The sequence below is a fragment of the Limanda limanda genome, chromosome 1 (genome assembly GCF_963576545.1).
Source record: "Limanda limanda chromosome 1, fLimLim1.1, whole genome shotgun sequence".
NCBI classification, from domain to species: Eukaryota; Metazoa; Chordata; class Actinopteri; order Pleuronectiformes; family Pleuronectidae; genus Limanda; species Limanda limanda.
In genome coordinates this window covers 18,531,582-18,551,665 of record NC_083636.1, presented here as the reverse complement: position 1 = coordinate 18,551,665, position 20,084 = coordinate 18,531,582, and the positions used below count along the sequence as shown (strand labels likewise).

At 46.4% G+C, this 20,084-nt stretch overlaps 1 protein-coding gene across 1 annotated transcript in view; it reads left to right on the top strand.

The window, feature by feature from the left end:
* The window catches only part of magi2a (membrane associated guanylate kinase, WW and PDZ domain containing 2a), a 187,019-nt gene that overhangs the window by 136,747 nt on the left and 30,188 nt on the right, over window positions 1–20,084 (top strand). The window contains exons 8-10 of the mRNA XM_061076314.1: window positions 453–574; window positions 2,628–2,810; window positions 16,332–17,018. Coding sequence (XP_060932297.1) covers window positions 453–574; window positions 2,628–2,810; window positions 16,332–17,018 — 992 coding nt within the window. The remainder of the gene's footprint in view (window positions 1–452; window positions 575–2,627; window positions 2,811–16,331; window positions 17,019–20,084) is intronic.

The following is a 20,084-nucleotide window of genomic DNA, read 5'->3' as shown; positions in this document are numbered from 1 at the left end:
GTGTGTGTGTGTGTGTGCAGTCTTAAAGAGTGGGGGGGAAGTATTTAATGATGACTAATTATGTCACGCAGCCAAATTACAGTATTTGTAGTGGTTGACGATCTCCCCTCTCACAAACTAAATAAAGAATGTCGTGGGACGCAGAAGGAAATCACTGTTTCATGTGCAGGTTTCCTCACAGTCACTGACTCGCACAACTCTGCTCAGAAGACGGAAGAAAAGCTCTGGATCAGTCGTTTGTTCTTTTCTCTTTTCCTTTTTTTTACTCAGCAAAGTCTTTCTGCAGCTCTGTTACATAATCTGGGGACCTTCCGTTTAATTAGTCATCACAGCGGCAGCGGCTGAAGTGCCCGTGTTTTCAGATCTGATCTCTGTCGAGAGGTGCAGTGCGGCGCGATCCTGTGAAATCTAACATCTCCTCTGTTGTTGTTGTTGTTGTTGTGTCATTGAAGTCATATAAACAGAAGGACCCAGTTCGAGAACCCAGTCCTGGAGGCCAAGAGGAGACTCCAGCAGCAGCAGCAGATGCAAAGCCAGGGTCTGTCCTCACTGCCCCTCCCCTCCATCTACAGAGGTGAGAGCCCCCCCCCCCTGGTGTCTGAGCGGAGTTTCTCTGTGTGTAGTCATACCCATTATCTGTCTGTATCGTGTATGTTCGGTTCTCAAGCTACTTGTATCTGTATCTGAAGGTTTTATATCTTCAAATGTAGATTTAAGCAACACTTATACAGAATAGATAAAGAACTGGAATGGCCCTTAGAAGAGTGCGTGCCTCTGCAAGGCCAAACAATCCTAGATCTTAGATATAGATCTTATACGGTCTTATATAAAGGCTCTATAACTCTGCGTTTGCACAATCCTGCTCACAAACAAATCAAAGACCAGACAAAGGAGAAAATACGACCTCTGTGGTGAAGGTTAACGTTTGATTAAATTCATTATTTAATAACATATTGCCCAGAAATAAATCAGTTAGGCTACAAAATGGATTGAAAACAAATTCTGAATGTTGTTTCAATAACTCACTTTCACTTTCGACTTCTTCCAAATTCACTTTCCCGTCTTTACAGAGAAACTATTGTTATGTTGATTGACAGAAACAGATCTGAGTGAAGAGTCAGAGGAGACGTCTGTGTGTGAATCAAACTCTTCCCCGACTGAACATGTGGGATTCAATGTGATTCACTGTTTTGTTTAATCACTGGTTTGTTGCTGCCTGATTCCAGTGCTCACTCTGCACCAGCAGTAGGATGCACTGCTAGAAAAAACTCTGTCTGGACTGGTGAAGAGGAGGTTTGTTTCCGTAGTAACGTAGTAGTCCAGAGTCGAGAGCCTGTCTCCGTGGTTACACTCTGTGTACGTTACATTGAGGCTCTCTCTCCTCCCTCTCCCCACCTTCACCCTCCCTCCTCCCTCCTCCTCTTCTTTTCTCTCGATGCCAGTGGAGGATGCCAAACCCTGTGCCACCCTCCCCAGATCCGCCCTCACGCAGGTCGGCCCGGTGCCCGAGCGCTGCCACAGCCTGGGCGACCTCTCCCGCTCGCCAGCTCTGTGCCGCCGGGCCGCCGTATACGCTACCTCCTCATCCACCGACGTCTCACCACTCCGGCGCCTTCTGACTCGGCGGATGAATATGTGCCCCCACCAACGGCAGCAGCAGCAGCATCAGCCACTTCACACCTCCGCCTGCGCTGTGGTGCTAGAGCAGCCTGTCTGTAGCCCCTACTCCCTGTGGCACTTCATCAGTAAGTAGGCCAAGAGAGAGGCAACGGAGGCTGACTGTCGCCCTCATGGCTGCTTGCACTCCTTTGACTTACTGTAAGCATGCTAGCTTGTAAGCAAGCTTTCCCCCGAAGGCTGCTGAAGGATTTGTGTGAACCATGACATGTCTTATCGGCTGGCAGAGGCAGGCAGAAGAGTGTAATCACTCAGTCGATGTCTGGACCGGCGACGGCAAACAAAGGATGTTAACTAGAACACTAGCCGCGACTCTTTTCTGAGGTGAAACGATGGGAGACTTGTTTAAGTGTGACTAAGCTTGTTGGCTGAGATCCTCTCATTCTGCACAAGACGCTTCTCCTCCAAAGGTCCCCCCCGCCCCCCAAGCTCTCCCTTCCTCCAGTAATCTCCCAGTTCCTCCCTAACCCTCCCACGCATCTTCTCTTGGAACCGATCCCTGATTGACAGCATGTCATGTGCCCAATGTTGCTTCTTGTGGTTTCCTCTGGACGGGACTGAAGACCTGCCCCTCTGATACTCTCTGCACCCCTTCACACCCCCAGCATGGGAGCAGAGGAACAGACGATTGTTTGGGGTTTTGCCAGGAGGGATTTTTCTTTCTTCTTTTTTTTAATTTCGACTCTGCACGGGAGCCAAATCTGCTGAAGCCCACATGCAGCTTCCAGCACCGCAGCCTCACCTCTGTCCAAAGTTATTTGTTTTGCAGCTAAGATCATACCCTGCCAGTTTTCCTGCGGCTTCACCTACTGGATAAGCTTTCCCCATGCCTCCACCCTGTGACCACTGCCCTGCACCAAACTTGAGGCCCTGTCATCCTGTGCCTTAAAGCCTGTAAAGTATTGATGTTTCCATGTGGTTATTGGGTTTCTCTCTTGTCTCCTTAATAGAGAAGCCGCTGTTCACGCGGGACCCGACTCAGCTGAAAGGCAGCTTCTTGTCCACGCCGCTCCTAAAGAGCAACATGGGCTTCGGCTTCACGATCATCGGAGGCGACGAGCCTGATGAATTCCTCCAGGTCAAGAGCGTCATCCCCGACGGGCCGGCTGCAGCAGACGGGAAAATGGCCACAGGTGAGAGACACAGAAACACAAAGCATGTACGCTCATGAACCGAAAAACAACTTTAAGATAAGATCATTTATTTGTAACGCCCATATTCACAAATCAAGGTGCGACGTCCTCTGTCGTCCTGCAGCTGGAAAGTTCAGAAACATAGTTTTATCGCAGTAAATGTCGGCATTAAAAATTCATACGCTGATTTCTCCTTGAAAGTTCGACTCCTGCAGCATCTGGTCCGTACATTAGTGCACATCCACAGAAGTGAGGTTAAGTGCACGTGTGCAAACTTCCCATTTTACACATTTACCTTCTTTAATGCACAAGAGCCGACAATTCATCAAACCAGTGCAGCTCACACAGAGATGAATGCAGCTTCCTACTCAAGATGAAATATCTACAAGTGCAGTCCCCCATTCAAACACACAAATTATACCAGTAATGCAAATGTGGTTCATGTGTATGTGTGTATGTGTGTAGCGACTCTGCGACACACCACAAAATCACCTCGACACCACAGCTCTCTTTGGATATCTTTTTACTTGGTCTTTCAGCTGTAATGATGAAACATGTAACAGGGACTGCATCAGTTCACATCTCCTTAAACTGCTGTCTCTTTCAGCTCCAGATGCAGACAGAGAGTAACAAAACATATATACATTATAAACAAAACCAGTCAATTGCAATGATCGTATAGTGATTAATTTGACAATCATACCTGTAATGATGAAACATGTAACAGGGACTGCATCAGTTCACATCTCCTTAAACTGCTGTGAAGGATGCATGAAATAATTATATAACCAAAAGGACAAAATAAACATAAATATTCCCTGCCTTACATGTCTAACCCATTACAGAGTATACACAATGCCTTCATGTGGGTTCACAAACAACATTTAAAAAGAAACAAGGCACTTCACATTCGTTCTGTACAAATCCCACTAGAAGACTACGTTTCCCATAATGCCGCGGGTTGCAGCGGCGCGAATCGGCGCACTTCAAAGGGAAAACTCCGCAGACCTAACTTCTGAAATAACTCTTCAAACTCTGCACTTAACACGTTACAGCCATCTTATATTGCTCTTTAAGAAAGCTGTCACAGTAGCATGCATTAAACGTAACAATGACACTTAGAAGTGGAACACTCCATAACCGTACCTGTCTCTTTCAGCTCCAGATGCAGACAGAGAGACAGGTTCCTGAGCGGCACGTACCACAGCGCGACAGGGGGGTTCACAGACCAGAATACTTATATACAACATATACACATGAAAATAAAAGGTACATAAAACATTACTCCTTTTGTAAGTACTGATTTAGCCTAATCATTTGCTATAAAATGAAAATAAGAAAGCACTAGAAATACATATCCCCCCCTCCTCATTGTCGGCAATTGGTACATCCCCCTGAGACGATACCATCTGCAGGGTTTCTTAAAGTTAGCTGGAATATAATAACACCCCATTACATTCACCCCTCCTCAATTACAGCAAACTTTAAGACTATATGAGAACTCCTTCCTTATGGGGGTAACCTTGACCGTAGTCGTCCAATAGGACAGCAAACAACTTTACCAGGTAGAAATATGCCCTTATACATATAACCAAGAACCCCCTCCGATAAGATACATCTCAACCCTACATTCCGATTTTTCTATATACAACACTGGCCCTTAAAGCTGAACTGAATGACCCTCTCAGTGGTTTACGCATCTACAAAGGTCGAGAGAACTTCGAACAAGACAGACAAAGAATCTACACTTCCAGGTTCTCTTATGATCATGCTCATTGATTCCAGTAGTCTTCTAACAGGTTTTACTACTCTTCCTGTTCTGGTTGTCGTTGCATCCCCACTGAGGACAGTCTCTGATGGTTCCAGTCTTTGATTCCTCCAAAGCAAGTTCTCTTTTGGCAGAATTCGGTCATATTCTGGAGTGTTACACCTGGAGCAGCCGACAGGACTAGTCACACTACTAATCCCACTTCGAGTTGTCACTGACATGGAATAATCACTCCTACTGCTCCCAGGATCATGCAGTGTCTCCTGTTCCCTCACCCCACCCTCAGTACCAGAGTCACTTCTGTCGTTCCCAGAGACATCACTCTCGCTTGTAATGCTTCGACTGCTATTCCTGCTGGAGCTGCCCTCATGTAAAGAGGCCACATCCTCCTCTCCAACTGGTGTAGTCTGGTGCTGCTCCATACCAAGCCCAATTGCCGGTTGCTCTTCGAGAGTTCCTTGGGCCTCCCCAATACTGACTGTTTTGGGACATTGGCCATGCATTATCCAGACAGCTGTCCTACTGTCACCGGACTCACTTTCTATATCAAATAAAGGCTCATTGCCGAGACTTTCAACATCACGAGCCACCTCCTCTGAGACTGTGGAGAAGATCGTGGACATGTCCTCTGGTTCCACCACCGGCAGGAAGTTGACTGGCAGAATGAAGTTCCGATGAACAACCTTACTCTTCTTAGTGGTAGGATCCTCAACTCTGTAAATGTGCACAGATGGATCCTTCCATGTAATCACATGCACTGTTGAGTCCCACAGATCGGCCAATTTACCTTTTCCTCTGTCTTTCCTGTTTGCCAGCAGAACGTTATCACCAACTGTGAGCGGAACACCCTTGACCCTCTTATCATATTGCCTTGCCTGCCTTTTCTGTGCTTCTGTCGTGTTTCTCTGGGCAATCTTTACCGCTTCACTAAGGTCCCTCTGCAAAGAGTCAACGTAGGTGTCATGAGCCACCACATCCTCATCCCTCAATGTATTGCCAAACACGATGTCCACAGGCAGCCTGGGTACCCTACCAAACATAAGATAGAAAGGTGCGAAACCCGTTGTTTCATGTGTGGTACAGTTGTACGAGAATGTTAGCGTCTGTATCATCTGTGGCCACCGCTCTTTGTCTCTTGCTGGAAGGGAGCGGATCATGTTACCGAGTGTACGATTGAATCTTTCTGTCTGCCCATTGCCCATGGGGTGATATGGGGTGGTGTGGGACTTTTTGACTCCAGACACCTGTAACAGTTCCTTGATCAAATGACTCTCAAAATTAGCCCCCTTGTCTGAATGGATCCGGAGAGGAAACCCATAAGTACAGAAGAACTGATTCCATAACTTCCGTGCCACTACCTTGGCGGTCTGGTTCGGACAAGGAAATGCAAGGGCTAGCTTCGTGAAGTGATCTGTCACAACTAGCACATCAACACTTTCTCCGTTCTTCCCTTCAGCTGACCAGAAATCTATGCAAACCAGCTCGAGCGGTGCACTAGTCTTAATTGATTCTAATGGTGCCCTGGCCTCTGGCTCAAGAGTCTTGCTAACTACACAACGTTTGCAGTGAGAAACATATTTCTTAACTTCACCATCCATTCCTGACCAGAAAAATCTTTGGCGCATCAGATGAAGTGTTCTACTCTGGCCCTGATGGCCTGCATCATCATGAGTGCCCTTGAGAGCGACAGCCTTGAGTGAGCTGGGAAGCACTAGCTGATACCTTTTCCTACCAGTTCTGTCCTTGGATCTCCGGTAGAGAATGTCATTGGTCATCTCAAGTTTTTCCCAATGTTTTAGCATCCTCAGAACTTGTGCAGGCTCATGGCATTTCTCCCGACGTGAGGGTCTCCTCTTCCTCTCAATGAAGAATCTAACACGAGCTATAACACAGTCCTCCTTTTGACTCCTTTTAATGTCATCCGCAGAGAAGGCTGGAAGAGCAGGTACGCCCCCCTTCAGCAGACTGCCAGGACACTGGGCAAAGTTGATGTTGCGTATTAGCCGGCCACTTTCCCATTCTGAACAGGATTCCAGGGTTGCTTTAACTCCCTCTCTGGACATTCCAATCTGTCCTCCTACTTGGTTTTGGCCCAGGTAACTGTCACTGGTCTGGACATTGACTGACAACCGAAATGCCTCCTGTATTCGCTCCGAGGTTACACACTGAGCGCCATTCTCTAGGGCTTCACTAGCATCCAAGACTTTGGCAAATGGACGTCGGCTTAAAAGGTCAGCAGGTATGTTCTGTGTACCAGGTATGTACTTCAAGTCAAAATCAAAGGGTGCAAGTTTTGACACCCATCGTTGCTCACAGGCGTCTAATTTAGGCTTAGTCATGATATACGTCAGGGGGTTGTTATCAGTCAGGACCGTGAATTGGTTTCCCTTTAGCCAATGTGCATATTTATCACATACAGCCCACTTGAGAGCAAAAAACTCTAACCTATGAGCCGGGTAGCGGGACTGTGACTTAGACAATGTCTTATTTGCAAAGGCTACGGGTCTTGGTCTCTTTTCACCGTCAGGCACCTGACTAAGCACCGCCCCCAACCCATCCATCGAAGCGTCGATATAAAGGACAAATGGTTTCTTGAAATCTGGATGGGATAGAATAGCAGTCTGAGTAACCGCATTCTTGATTTTCTCAACTGCCAGCTCACAGTCAGTAGTCCAATCCTCTGGCTTTAAACGTCTTGGCTTGCTGACCCATGGCTTTCCATCTTTCCTCTTCTTTTTCTGTCCTGCAGTCAGTGCAAACAATGGTTTCGCCATTCCTGACAGGCCTTCTATGAAGTGCGAGTAATAGTTAGCCATGCCAAGAAAGGATCTTATCTTGGTTGGTGAGGGGGTTTCACCGTCATTTGCCATCAAATCTGCCGCTGTCACCTGGTTAATGGCGGAAACTTTGGATGGGTCAGTTGCAATGCCCTCTGCAGTTACAATGTGACCTAAAAACTTGACTGACTCTCTAAGGAAATAGCACTTTTTCTGTGCCAACTTCAGGTTATGTTCCCTGAGGCGAGAGAATACCATCTCCAGACGATCCAGTGCCTCCTGTTCACTTTTTCCAAACACAAGGAGGTCGTCCAAGTAACAGAGAAGGGAGAGATAATTCTGATCTCCAAAGATTGATGTCATCATTCTGGCAAATGTCGCTGGGCTGTTACATAGCCCCTGAGCCATTCGGTTGTATTCAAACAACCCGGCAGGGGTTGAGCATGCCGTATATTTGCGGTCATCTTCATGTATTGGGATGTTGTAGAATCCTGACGTCAAATCCATAGTACTGAAGAAGCAGTTCCCACCCAGTGCTGCAAGAGCATCACCCTGGTGTGGCAATGGGTACGCGTCCTTCTCTGTTCTCTGGTTTAACCATCTGAAATCAGTACATATTCGGAGTTCTCCTGATGGTTTCCAAACAATCACAAGTGGAGAGGCCCATTCACTGTAGGATTTCCGAATAATGCCCTTCTCCTCCATTGCATCCAAGGTCTCCTTCAGTTTCTGGTAGTCAGATGGTGGGATCCGCCTACATGGCAATCGGAAGGGCAGCTCATCCTTCAGTCGAATCCTATGGACAACTTGCTTGGCCTCTCCACAATCAAGTTTGTCACGGGAGAAGATTCCTTCATACTGAGAAACCAGATTAACGAGTTTTGATTTCCAGAAGTCAGACACTTCACAAGACTTTACATCTATCTCTGTTAAACCTAGTTCCTGCAGTTTTGACATGTAATCTGTTTTTACTCTCTCAGAGGACTCGGGGTCTGGTGACTCTACCTGGGTAACATTCTGCAAAACTGCCTTTGCCTTGCCAGGAGACCCTTCACTAACACCGTCGAGTTGTAATTCTTCAAGGGCTAGACACGGGTGTAACTGAGCGAGCTTGGTGTTACGGCGGAGGACTATGGGACGATCAAGGGGGTTAATCACCTTCATGGGAATCCACTTATCCCCCCGCAAAGAAAAGACAGTGCGTGCTACTAACACGTTTCTTGGCGCAGACCGAGAGTCACTAGGTTCGACCATTACAGTGCTTCCAACAGACACTGGCACTTTCTCCTTTAGCTTTCCCCAAAGTAAATGTTCATGTCGCGGCTCCAAGGTCACACACTGCTTCAGCACAACAGCTCCCACCCTTTTTGGTATCCTTTCGCCATGCCAGCGATCAACATTTGACAGCAGGTCAAGTAGGGGTTCTCGAGAATCTTCTCTGGCTGGCCGTGAAACACTATCCCAAAACCAGTCACTATTCTTTGTCTGTCTCATTACGTGTCTCATCACATTTGATCCTACTATCATATCATCTATTTGTCCTGGAACAACTAGGAAGGAGACAGCCATTTTGCAACCAAGTAGATCTATGTTCAACTCATAAGTACATTTAGGTTTGGCCTCATTACCCCCACAACCTATCAGAATTTTTTCTGTTGGATGACTTGATTCTCCATCGATAATGTTGCCACCCCGGAGGCTGCGTTCAGCAGACTCACTCAGTGTGCAGGTTGTGGACCCGCTATCTACAAGAGCTGAGAGTTCCACTTTCCCTTCAACTAGTGCTGTGGCATAGAAAAGATCGTCTTCGTCATCTATTTTCCGGTAACCAATCCCCTGTGTCAGGCCATCTGGTTTCACCACTAGTGGTGTGGTTCTTTTTCTGTGGATCACTTGCTGCTTTGAATAGGTTTCATTTTCAGTATCAAAATCTGCAGGGTTCTTTGAGGTTGTGTCATATTCTGTGCCCACGCCACCCCCTTTTTGGCGTAGGCCCTTTAGTTTAAAGCTGGGTCTGGCACATGGGGCATGGCTACATTTGTTTTGTTCGCTTGCCTCTTTTCTGAGCATTCAAATCCTCTGTGTCCTGTTTTATAACACTTAAAGCATAGGCCTTCTCTAAAGCAATGGGCCTTGGTTGAATGATCTGGGGCTCTACAGACTCTACATGAGCTTAAGTTTGTGGTGGCCTCACCCACCTGTGCTCTACCCCAGGCTTGGCTTTGACTCTGCTCTTGCTTAGCAAGAATCTTTTCCATAAGGGAGATCATTTTACTCAAAGAGGCTGGCTCAAGGTTAGTAGACTGATTAGCACTAACTGGCTGCTGTGCCATGCACCAAGCATTGGGGGTCACATCCTCGTTAACTTTGACTGTGTTTCGTGTTTGACATGCCCTGGCTGATTGCCTGTCTCTGTGGTGGCTGTCAACCAGTTCCTGAACCTCTCCAACAGTCCATTTCTCAAGAGGTCTACTTCTGAGGGCTGTGTACAGGCTGGGATCAGGGCAATGTTTAACAAACATCATGGTTACTTCATGACCTGGATCCTCCACTTTCTTTCCCTGTCTTCGTAGGCACTCATCAGCAAGATCAATAGCCTTATTGAGTCTGATCCAGTAATCTAAACCACTCTCTGAACGCTTTGGTATAGTTTCGTAGAAGTCCTGTAGCGGAGTAGTTGACGAGATTGCATCTCCAAAGTGCTCTCTGAGAATAGTGAAGATAACATCAGGATCTCTGCTAATGCTTACGAACCGGTTGTTACGGATGCAAATCTTGACGACATCTCTTGCTCGCCCCATCAACCTGTCCATAACTTCATTGCCTTGCTCTGACAAACTACAGCCCTTCCTTGCCAGGTATGTTTGCATAATTTCTTGCCACTCACTAACAGTGCATCGATCTGAGCCGTCACCTCTGAAGTGAGGTGGCTCTTTAATGTCAGATTTGAGGATTAGGTTCATCTTTGACCAATCAAGGTTTTGGGCTGTGTTTGGGGGAGTGTTTACATTTTCATTAGCACTAGCCTGGCCTGCTTGTGACAACTTAGCTGAGATCTGACTCCCTATCTCACTGCTTAGCTGTTTGATCAAGTCTGCAACACCTTCAAACTGATTTAGTGGTAGACCAACAGGGGGGGCCCTGACACTCGATTCTATCAAATTAGCCAACTGAGCTCCCCGTCCCATCCCGGAGAACCCCCTCTGTGTACTCAATGTATTACCCTCATTGCGAACGGGAGTTACATTCACAGAGTCAATACCATTATTTGACATTAGATCATCTGACTGTGGCACACTGACATATCGTGAAGGAGATACACCTGCAGCCCCTTCAGGGTCATCACTGTTCGAAAAGGACATACTGTGCAGGGTCCGTTTTTCCAGGTTCTGTGCACCTGTGATGTCGAGAAAATGTAGAGAAGCTTCCCGGCGATCTGCAGCAGCTGATCTCTTGATCCGGGTCACGGCACCAAATATGTAGCGACTCTGCGACACACCACAAAATCACCTCGACACCACAGCTCTCTTTGGATATCTTTTTACTTGGTCTTTCAGCTGTAATGATGAAACATGTAACAGGGACTGCATCAGTTCACATCTCCTTAAACTGCTGTCTCTTTCAGCTCCAGATGCAGACAGAGAGTAACAAAACATATATACATTATAAACAAAACCAGTCAATTGCAATGATCGTATAGTGATTAATTTGACAATCATACCTGTAATGATGAAACATGTAACAGGGACTGCATCAGTTCACATCTCCTTAAACTGCTGTGAAGGATGCATGAAATAATTATATAACCAAAAGGACAAAATAAACATAAATATTCCCTGCCTTACATGTCTAACCCATTACAGAGTATACACAATGCCTTCATGTGGGTTCACAAACAACATTTAAAAAGAAACAAGGCACTTCACATTCGTTCTGTACAAATCCCACTAGAAGACTACGTTTCCCATAATGCCGCGGGTTGCAGCGGCGCGAATCGGCGCACTTCAAAGGGAAAACTCCGCAGACCTAACTTCTGAAATAACTCTTCAAACTCTGCACTTAACACGTTACAGCCATCTTATATTGCTCTTTAAGAAAGCTGTCACAGTAGCATGCATTAAACGTAACAATGACACTTAGAAGTGGAACACTCCATAACCGTACCTGTCTCTTTCAGCTCCAGATGCAGACAGAGAGACAGGTTCCTGAGCGGCACGTACCACAGCGCGACAGGGGGGTTCACAGACCAGAATACTTATATACAACATATACACATGAAAATAAAAGGTACATAAAACATTACTCCTTTTGTAAGTACTGATTTAGCCTAATCATTTGCTATAAAATGAAAATAAGAAAGCACTAGAAATACATATCCCCCCCTCCTCATTGTCGGCAATTGGTACATCCCCCTGAGACGATACCATCTGCAGGGTTTCTTAAAGTTAGCTGGAATATAATAACACCCCATTACATGTGCATGTGTGCGTGTATCTTGCCAAGCTTGCACTATACCTACATATATTTGTGTTTGTGCGTGTGCACCAACTGCAGAGTTTTTGTTCTCCCATTAATCATGAAAGGGACTTTATGGGCACTGCTGGTTGAGACCACATGGGGTTGGACTGCGGCACATGTGCACACACACACACACACACACACACACACACACACTGGAACACACCAGCATGTGTTAGGGGAATAGCAGAGAGCAGGTTTTTTTCGCTGTTATCAGCATGTGATTATGTTTCTATCTGTAAACTCTGGAGCAGGCACACAGGGTTTATTGGTCATTTATCACACATTAGTGAAGATAGAACTCTCCTCCAAAATAAGCTTGAATCGTGCTATGACCTTGAAGTTGTGTTAACACTCTTCTCTTAGAATATTGCGTCATAAATATGCTGTAAATTATTAATCCCTCCGTATGGATGATGGTCGTAGATGGAGGAATTACGTTTTCAGGTCCATTAGTACATACGTCCAGTTCTTGTGAACATTATATCTCTCAAACACCTCGAGGGAATTTCTTCAAATTTTCCTCTAACGTCTACTTGGACTCGAGGATTGACTGATAAGTGTTTGGTGATCAAAGAGTCAAAGGTCAAAGTCCCTGTGGCATCTGAGAAATACCTTTTCAGACATAATTTAAAGCGACACTATGTAACTTTTACTGAGCAACAGCGCCCTCTGCAGCCACATGTGGTGATTCATTCTGTCGGGCTCTGGGTCCGTAAGGTTTTCATGGAAAGAGGAAAAACAAAGTTTGTCAATGTTTTGACTCACTGAACTGAAACTGGTGGATATTACCCATGATCCCCTGGAAGTTGTATAATTGTGTGAGAGTCTAAAATAGATTGTGAAGACTAATAAACAAAACCGCATATAAAACATTCTGGGTCTCATCCCATCCTCCCTCTCTCTCTTATTTCCCTGTGTACTCTCCCCAGACTAAACTCAGAAATCCCTCACCTCCTGTCTCCTCACCGCGACTTCCTCTCCATCTCTGCCTCACCCTCCCTCCCTCCTCCTCCTCCTCCTTCCCTCCTCCTCCTCCCCAGACTGTGGGTCCTACTTTCACGATCACACAAGCCCACACTCAGGGAAACCTGGTCCGGCGAAGGTGTGAAATTTCCCAGACTCCAGATAGATAATTTGCGTCGCCTTCTCCCGTGTGACGACCTCTGGGCTGTCTCCGCCATCAGAGAAGTTTCTGATGTATTCCATTTTGCAGCTCTAGCACAGTCCAGGCGTTCAGAATATTTTCAAAGAATTTATTGACTGCAGGACAAATGTTTCTCCACAGATAGGAAGTGCAGGGGTTGGTTATCTGTGATATGTCTGAGGTCTGTGAGCTTGACGTGAAGAGGTTTAATTTGGAAGCTAGAGGCTGTTAATGAAAAATCAAGTGGGTTAGTGTGTTTGAAACGAGTGGAACTGCTGCAGCACTCTGCTGTTCTGTATTCAGACACCAAAGTGTGTGTTCGGTTCAGATAAGACGAGAGAGAAACTAAGAGAATGTGTGAAGTTAATGGTTTGAGCTTAGCGTTGGTTAAAACTTCTGTGTGTTTACACTTTGAACAGCAGATCCTGTTTAGACTCTTTACTGCATATCTCTCCTGTCTCTCTTTGACTTTTTCTATTTAAAGTAGTAATTTGATGCCTTTTCTCACGTGTTATAAAGGTTTTCTTGTCAATATATAATTCTGAAAAGTTAAAAAGACCAAAGTGTAAATTAGTTTGGTTCTTGATGTCAGACAGAAGTAGACAAACGTGTGTTTCTCTGTATGTTCTTATCATGAGCAATTTATAGAATAACCTGTAACAACACAAGTGAATGCTGTTAGATAATGACTCGTTGCCTTCAGAAATAACACAACGGGATTTTCACTAGATAGTTTACTACACATCCTAAATATCAGTCCTTAACAAATGCCCGCCCCCTGCTGTCGTGTCCCCGTCTCCTCAGCAGGGTCCGCCGAGACCTTTACGTCCGCAGACTCTTGAACACACCATTAGCTGGAGATGAATGAGTCATAAGGAATATGCAAGGATGGGACAATGAGAGATGAATTAACTGCTGGGGCCTTGGTCCCAGCGAGCGTGGCGTTAAGGTCAGTGTGATTTAGAATACACAAAGGGACCAGCGGGAGCTGTTCTAATAGATGGAGAGTGGATGCATGGCGGCCGTGAGCGAGAAGTTTTCACTCCGCTCTCTCTGATGTGTTAATTTCTCTCCACCTTTATCCACCAGTTGGTGTTCGTGACCTGATCAAGGCTCATCTTTACTGCTCTCACATAAGCCACAGTGCTTCTGTAGCCATGCTGATTGCAGATTATACAAAGTGTCAAGAAGTATCAAGGAGTAACAAGATGGATCTCTTTTTACTACTTTCTGGGGAATTTATCTTGCTTTAATATTTAGTTTTCCTGCCTTTTTCTGCAAAATGCTAAATGAATTCTTCCTCTTCAGAAGAATCAAACATGAGATTGCTTTGCTTGAAGTTCTCCCAGCTCTAAGAAATCTACAGTAATATTTGAAACAATGGAGTTTGGATTAAAACCAGACATGGAGAACAGCAGGGTGTTTGTTTCTGTCTTTGCTTTTTCTGAGAAATATCAAAGAGTCAGAACTGAAAACTGAACAATGCGAGCTGGTCGGAATTCTTTTTTCGAGGCGTTTTCTCACCTGAGGTCTGAACCAACGTTTGTGTCTTTGTTTACATTCGATGATTTGGTATCAACACATCCTGTCGTCATTTCCCTCTTCTCTGGGTAGTATTCTCTTTGTTTGAGGGAAGAAGACAAATAGACTGATTCACTTCGTTAATTTCGTTGCCACTCTTATATCGTTGTTGTTTTACTATCTGCATCAATTATCAGAATGAATGTTTCAACACTGCAAATAAACAGAAACCACCTCTTTTTGGTTTTCGCTGGTCCGTTATTTCGGTGCCGACTAAACTCTAAAGTCCGAAGGTCGGGACCAAACAATATAAGCGTGAAAGTGCTGTAAATCTTGGCTGATAAAACTTTAAGCACGGCTGCTGCGGATGATGATGAACTGATCCGTCAGGTACGATCATGCACGGACGCCTGTGAGCTTAGAGCTTTCTGTCTCTGTGAAAACAAAAAGCTCGATGCCTCCTTCTCTGTCCTCCCTGCCTGCTCATAAAGAATGAGATATGGTCGTGGCCCGGGCGCAGTGAGGTCACAGCTCCATCGTTTGTTTTCTGCCAGTGTGCTGCTCGACTATTGATTCCGACATCGGCGCTCAAGGCAAATGTCGGCCCGGATTAATTAAAAGTTCTGTCACGTCACGTTGCCTCGAGATGTGAGCTCGCTCTGTCAGCGCCGGCGTTTGTCTGCATCACAGTTTACAGTGAGAGAGAGGGATCATTTCGGTGATATCTTAGCTTGGGTTTACTGCCGTCGCTCAGCCGGGTCGGTAGCTCGGCGTCCGCTCAACAGTCAATCCAGGGAATCGATGTGAATTACCTTTACTGACCCAGTCATTAGTGCTGTAATAGTCTCCCACTCACGTTTTAAGAGAATTGAACAGGACGGGGCTGGTGGTTAGCGAGGTGAGAGCCAATCACTGCAGCACGCGCTTTGCTTATTAATCCTGAAGGATCTTTGTTGTCCTCGGCAATAGTGCGCTCCCAGTCTCCTCCAGCCGCCGCTCTCTATAAAGAGCACGACAATTATCCCTGCAATTAGAAAATAATTGTTTTCATTATCAAGGCAGGTAAATGATGTTTGTGAGACTTTAATGTGGATCTCGCCTCGTGTTCCCACTCGCTGGGTGTTTTAATAACCTGCATGGTGCCGGCACAAAACACTATATTTAGTCATCTGGATGCGGAGCCTCTTTGTGTGGGAACATTTAATTGTCAGCGAGGTTTTATCTACAGTGCACTGTGTTGGAGTAAGCAAATAAAAGAAACACTGTGTGCCGGGAAAGACAAACATTTAAGCCTCTCGTCATCTTTCACATTTGAAAGGCAGATAAGGCGTTTTTATCTGTGGTCGTGGTCGATGTCTCTGAGGGAGACGACGCTGATTGAGATGTGGAAAAGTCCGGATCTCAGCTCCAGACACTGGATTTGGTTGAAGTTTGACTAAAGGATGAGCTGATTCGATTTTGGTGGTTGAAGGTCAAAGGTCAAGGTCGCTGCAACTTCACAAAACAAATGTTTTGCCTTGTGAATGCAAATTATCAGAAACGTCTCCAGGAAATTCATTGAAAATTCAGTTGAGTTAACAGATTAGATTTTTTGGGAACCTGGTCTTGATCCAGATTCACCCAAAATGTAATGGTGTCCTCTTTGGTTCATAGCTCAGACCTCCACTGAAGTTCATGGAAATAGATTCAGTATTTCTTTCAGTAATTAGTGGCTGTTAATATATCGTTTCAGTTTGTCAAACCTTCCACGATTGACACCTGACCACCATGTTTCTCTCTTTGTTCTGCAGGCGATGTCATCGTCTACATCAACGACGTGTGCGTCCTGGGCACCACCCATGCCGACGTGGTCAAGCTCTTCCAGTCGGTGCCGATCGGCCAAAGCGTGACGCTGGTCTTGTGTCGTGGTTATCCTCTGCCCTACGACCCGGAGGAAGCTGCCAACACCAACAACAACACCACCACCACCACCACCATCATCTCCCCGCTGGGCATCATGGAGCAGCGGCCCATCATGGTGAACGGCCGGACGGGCTACGACAACTACCTGGATTACCTCTCCCGCACGGCTCGCTTCGTCACGGACCCCAGTCAGGACCAGGTCAACGCCCAGCATCTCCTCCCTCCTCATCCTGGCGACACCCACTTGGACGGCTCCCTCCCTCCCACCACTGGCACCACGCCTCCCGACAGCGTCTCCATGGCGTCGTCGGGGGCGACCCAGGGGGAGCTGCTGACCCTGACCATGGTGAAGGGGGCGGACGGCTTTGGCTTCACTATCGCCGACAGCGCCACGGGCCAGCGCGTCAAGCAGCTGCTGGAGCCTCAGGGCTGCCCGGGCCTGTGCGAGGCAGATCTGATCGTGGAGATTAACAAGCAGCCGGTTCAGGGCTTCACACACACGCAGGTGGTGGAGCTGCTCAAGGAGTGTGCCGTCGGAACCGAGACCAGCCTGGTGGTGCAGAGAGGGGGAACAGGTAAGAGACGGCGGCCGCAGGTCGACATGGCGTGGAGGAGTGTTGGCTCAGCAGGAGCGCTTGATTCTCTCCCCATCTTTTTCCTATTTGTCTTTCTAGCTGCGGCTCTCTCTGCCTTTTCACCTATGTCATCCTTTGCTATTATTACTAAGTATGTGAGTGTGTGTGTGTGACCCGGCTCAAAGACCACAGAAACCTATTATAGTTCTGCAGAGCTCCACAATGGCTGACTAATGCACAGCTCCTCTCAAGTGTCCTTCCTACTCCTCTTTCCTCTGCTCAGGGAGAAAAACCCCCATCCTTCACCTCAGTTGAATAGATCCAGCTCTGCTCCGCTCACTGAGCCGCGGTGGACAACATGCTTTTACAGCACTGAGCTATTTTCAAAGCCACTTTTTCATGTTTTTATCATGACAGTTTCATGCATGGGGGAGGATTTTACCTCACATTTTATTTCCACTACGAATGAAAGCCCAGAAATGAGGGCATGTCAGAAACACCAGAGTTTTTACACCAAATACGGGCACAGACTGCAAATGGCACAAAAGTGCTTTCATCCCTGTGTTTTTCAGACTGTGGCCCTCTGACAATCATAATTATGCGCTGCACTCTGTCATGAGTCACTCACAGGGTTGTTATTTGCAGAATCCACAGGTAGACGACTGTTTTCTGAGTGTTTGTGTGTTTGTGTGTGTTGGGGCAGATTATGTGTATATGTATCTACATTCGCTCTCTAAAACAAGCAGAAACCTTTTCACAGTTGACAAGTGATGACTTTGACATTGAAAGAAAGAGGTTCAGTGTCTCTTGTACGACTGATTTGACGAAACATAAGTTTGTGCGTAAGCCTCCTGTGATCTGCCTGCAAACTTAAGGTGGTCTCCTGTTTTGAATGGAGGATGTGCATCTGCCGGCGATGACTCACTGAAGAGAAAAACGTTTAAGATTTTAATTAAATCTTGAATCAGCATCAGCGTGCCTCCGTCAGCCGCACAGATAAGAGCTGTGTCTTTATTCAGAGGCTGCATCTGAAGACAGATCACATCACAGCGGCCTGACTAGACTGTCCTGTTTCGAAGGCTCCGACTAGTGCGGCAGACAAATGCGTCCCCCAGAAACAAAGGCTCCAACAGGTGGTTCCTTTGCGTTTTAGAGACCAAACAGCTAATCGTACGAATATCAAAACACAAAGGCACTTTAATACTTTCGTGTCGTGTCTATCTTCAGCTGCAATAACATGAATCCTCTGTAGACCAGACCTTGGAAGGGTGCAGCCTCTGAATTGAGACGCAGCTAATGTCTTTCTCTGGATCAGTTGTTGTTGAGTTGACCTGTCCGCGATTAATTCGGTCGTTCTCTATGTGAACTCATGGGATGATTTGGGAAACCGGTGCTACTTGTGCTTCTCTTTGTGGAACCAATTTGTACTTCTGCATTTTGCCTCTTTGTGTCGTGTAATGTCACATACCAGTCATGATGCAAGCCGCCTGGTGCCAGCGACACCGCTGAGACTCGCTCACAAAGGTCAGCGGCGTCCTCTGAGTGGATTTATTGCCATTTATTTCTTTATTAGTCTGCCCGTGTCTCCATCCATGAAGCAGCGAGCCAACAGACCCGAAGAGAAGAGAACACACAGGGTGAACATATTTATAAAAAATGTAGATTTTTTTCCCCTGCTCCACTACGAGAGAAAATAAATATTTTTGTGGCCAGGACGTCTGTGACATCGTCAGCCATACGTGCACACATGGGAAAGGTCAGAAGTTGTGTGCCATAACCAATCTGTCAACACACCCCCCACACACAACACATAAAACACACAATCTGCTGGGAGCCTCCCGCCATCTGTCCGGGGTCTTCACTCGCCACGGAGCTTTAGAAGGTCGAAAACAATCGCTCCCTTCGAAAAAAATCCACCCGTTGGCCATCGGAGGAAATAGCAACCTTATTTACGTGCTGTATTTCATCTCATTATTCCAAACCTGGATCTGTTTGTGTTGATTTTCCTGTGACGTGACAAGCTGTGGGTGCCAGAGGTGGAAAAAGAAAAGGCAGCTCGTACAGTGGCACGGCTGCAAACATATGTAGAAATGAGCAAGGCTGAGAAAAGCGTGCCAGCATATCCTGCTCGTTACTCCGACGCCGTGGATCTCTCGAGAGTATTTTAGGGGATTTAACCAGTGTCAGACTTTAAGCTCATTAAGATCAGAGACGCGTGAGCCTCCTGGGAGAGAAACTGTCACAATCAAGCCTTTGTAATCTTTGTTTTCTTCTTTTCTCTTAAATAATGAGACGAGGGGCCGAGCAGGAAACCACAGATCTATTTATATATGTGGAAAAAGCCAATGGTTTTGTTATTTTTTCTAAAAGTCTTGTGATGTTGGTTGTGTTGAGGTTCACCTCTGGTTGACGAGGGGGGGCTGTTTGTTGTGTCATCAATCAATGCTCACAACAGGTTAGAGATATTAAGAGCTATTAATGCAAGTTTATCTTTAAGTATCAATTTGTAGGAGTCAAGGTCATAATGTAATCCGGAGATCTTCTAGTTTTGTTACAAACAATTCAACCACAGAGACTTCCGGGCGCCACCAAAACATCCGCTTTTAACCAACCCCAGTGAACTTGTTACCTTGGTAACCCCACAGCTCCTTACCGGGTGTGTAAGTGTGAAAACCCCTTTATTGCAAACCGTCTTTGGTGAATTCTGTATTATCGCCTGTCCCCTACAATTTCAACATTAAAGCGATTTAAAGTGCTTCACTTCAGATGTATCATAAATAGGGTTGGGTACCGAGAACCGGTTCCAATATGGAACCGGTTCCAATACAACCGGTACCTACCCGGACCGAAATGCAACGGAGATTTCGGTGCCTCATTTCGGTGCCTGAGCCAATCGAAGAATGAGGTCTCCGCTCCTCCCGCCTCCTCACACTTCCGCTCCTTCCTTCACGGGAAGCGGCGGGCCCCCGCGGGGCCGCCGGGCGCGGGAGCCCGGGGACAGACTCTTGTCCCCGGGCTCCCGCGTGTGTCCGGGCTTCCGTGCAGGTGGGGGGGGAGTATCTCCTC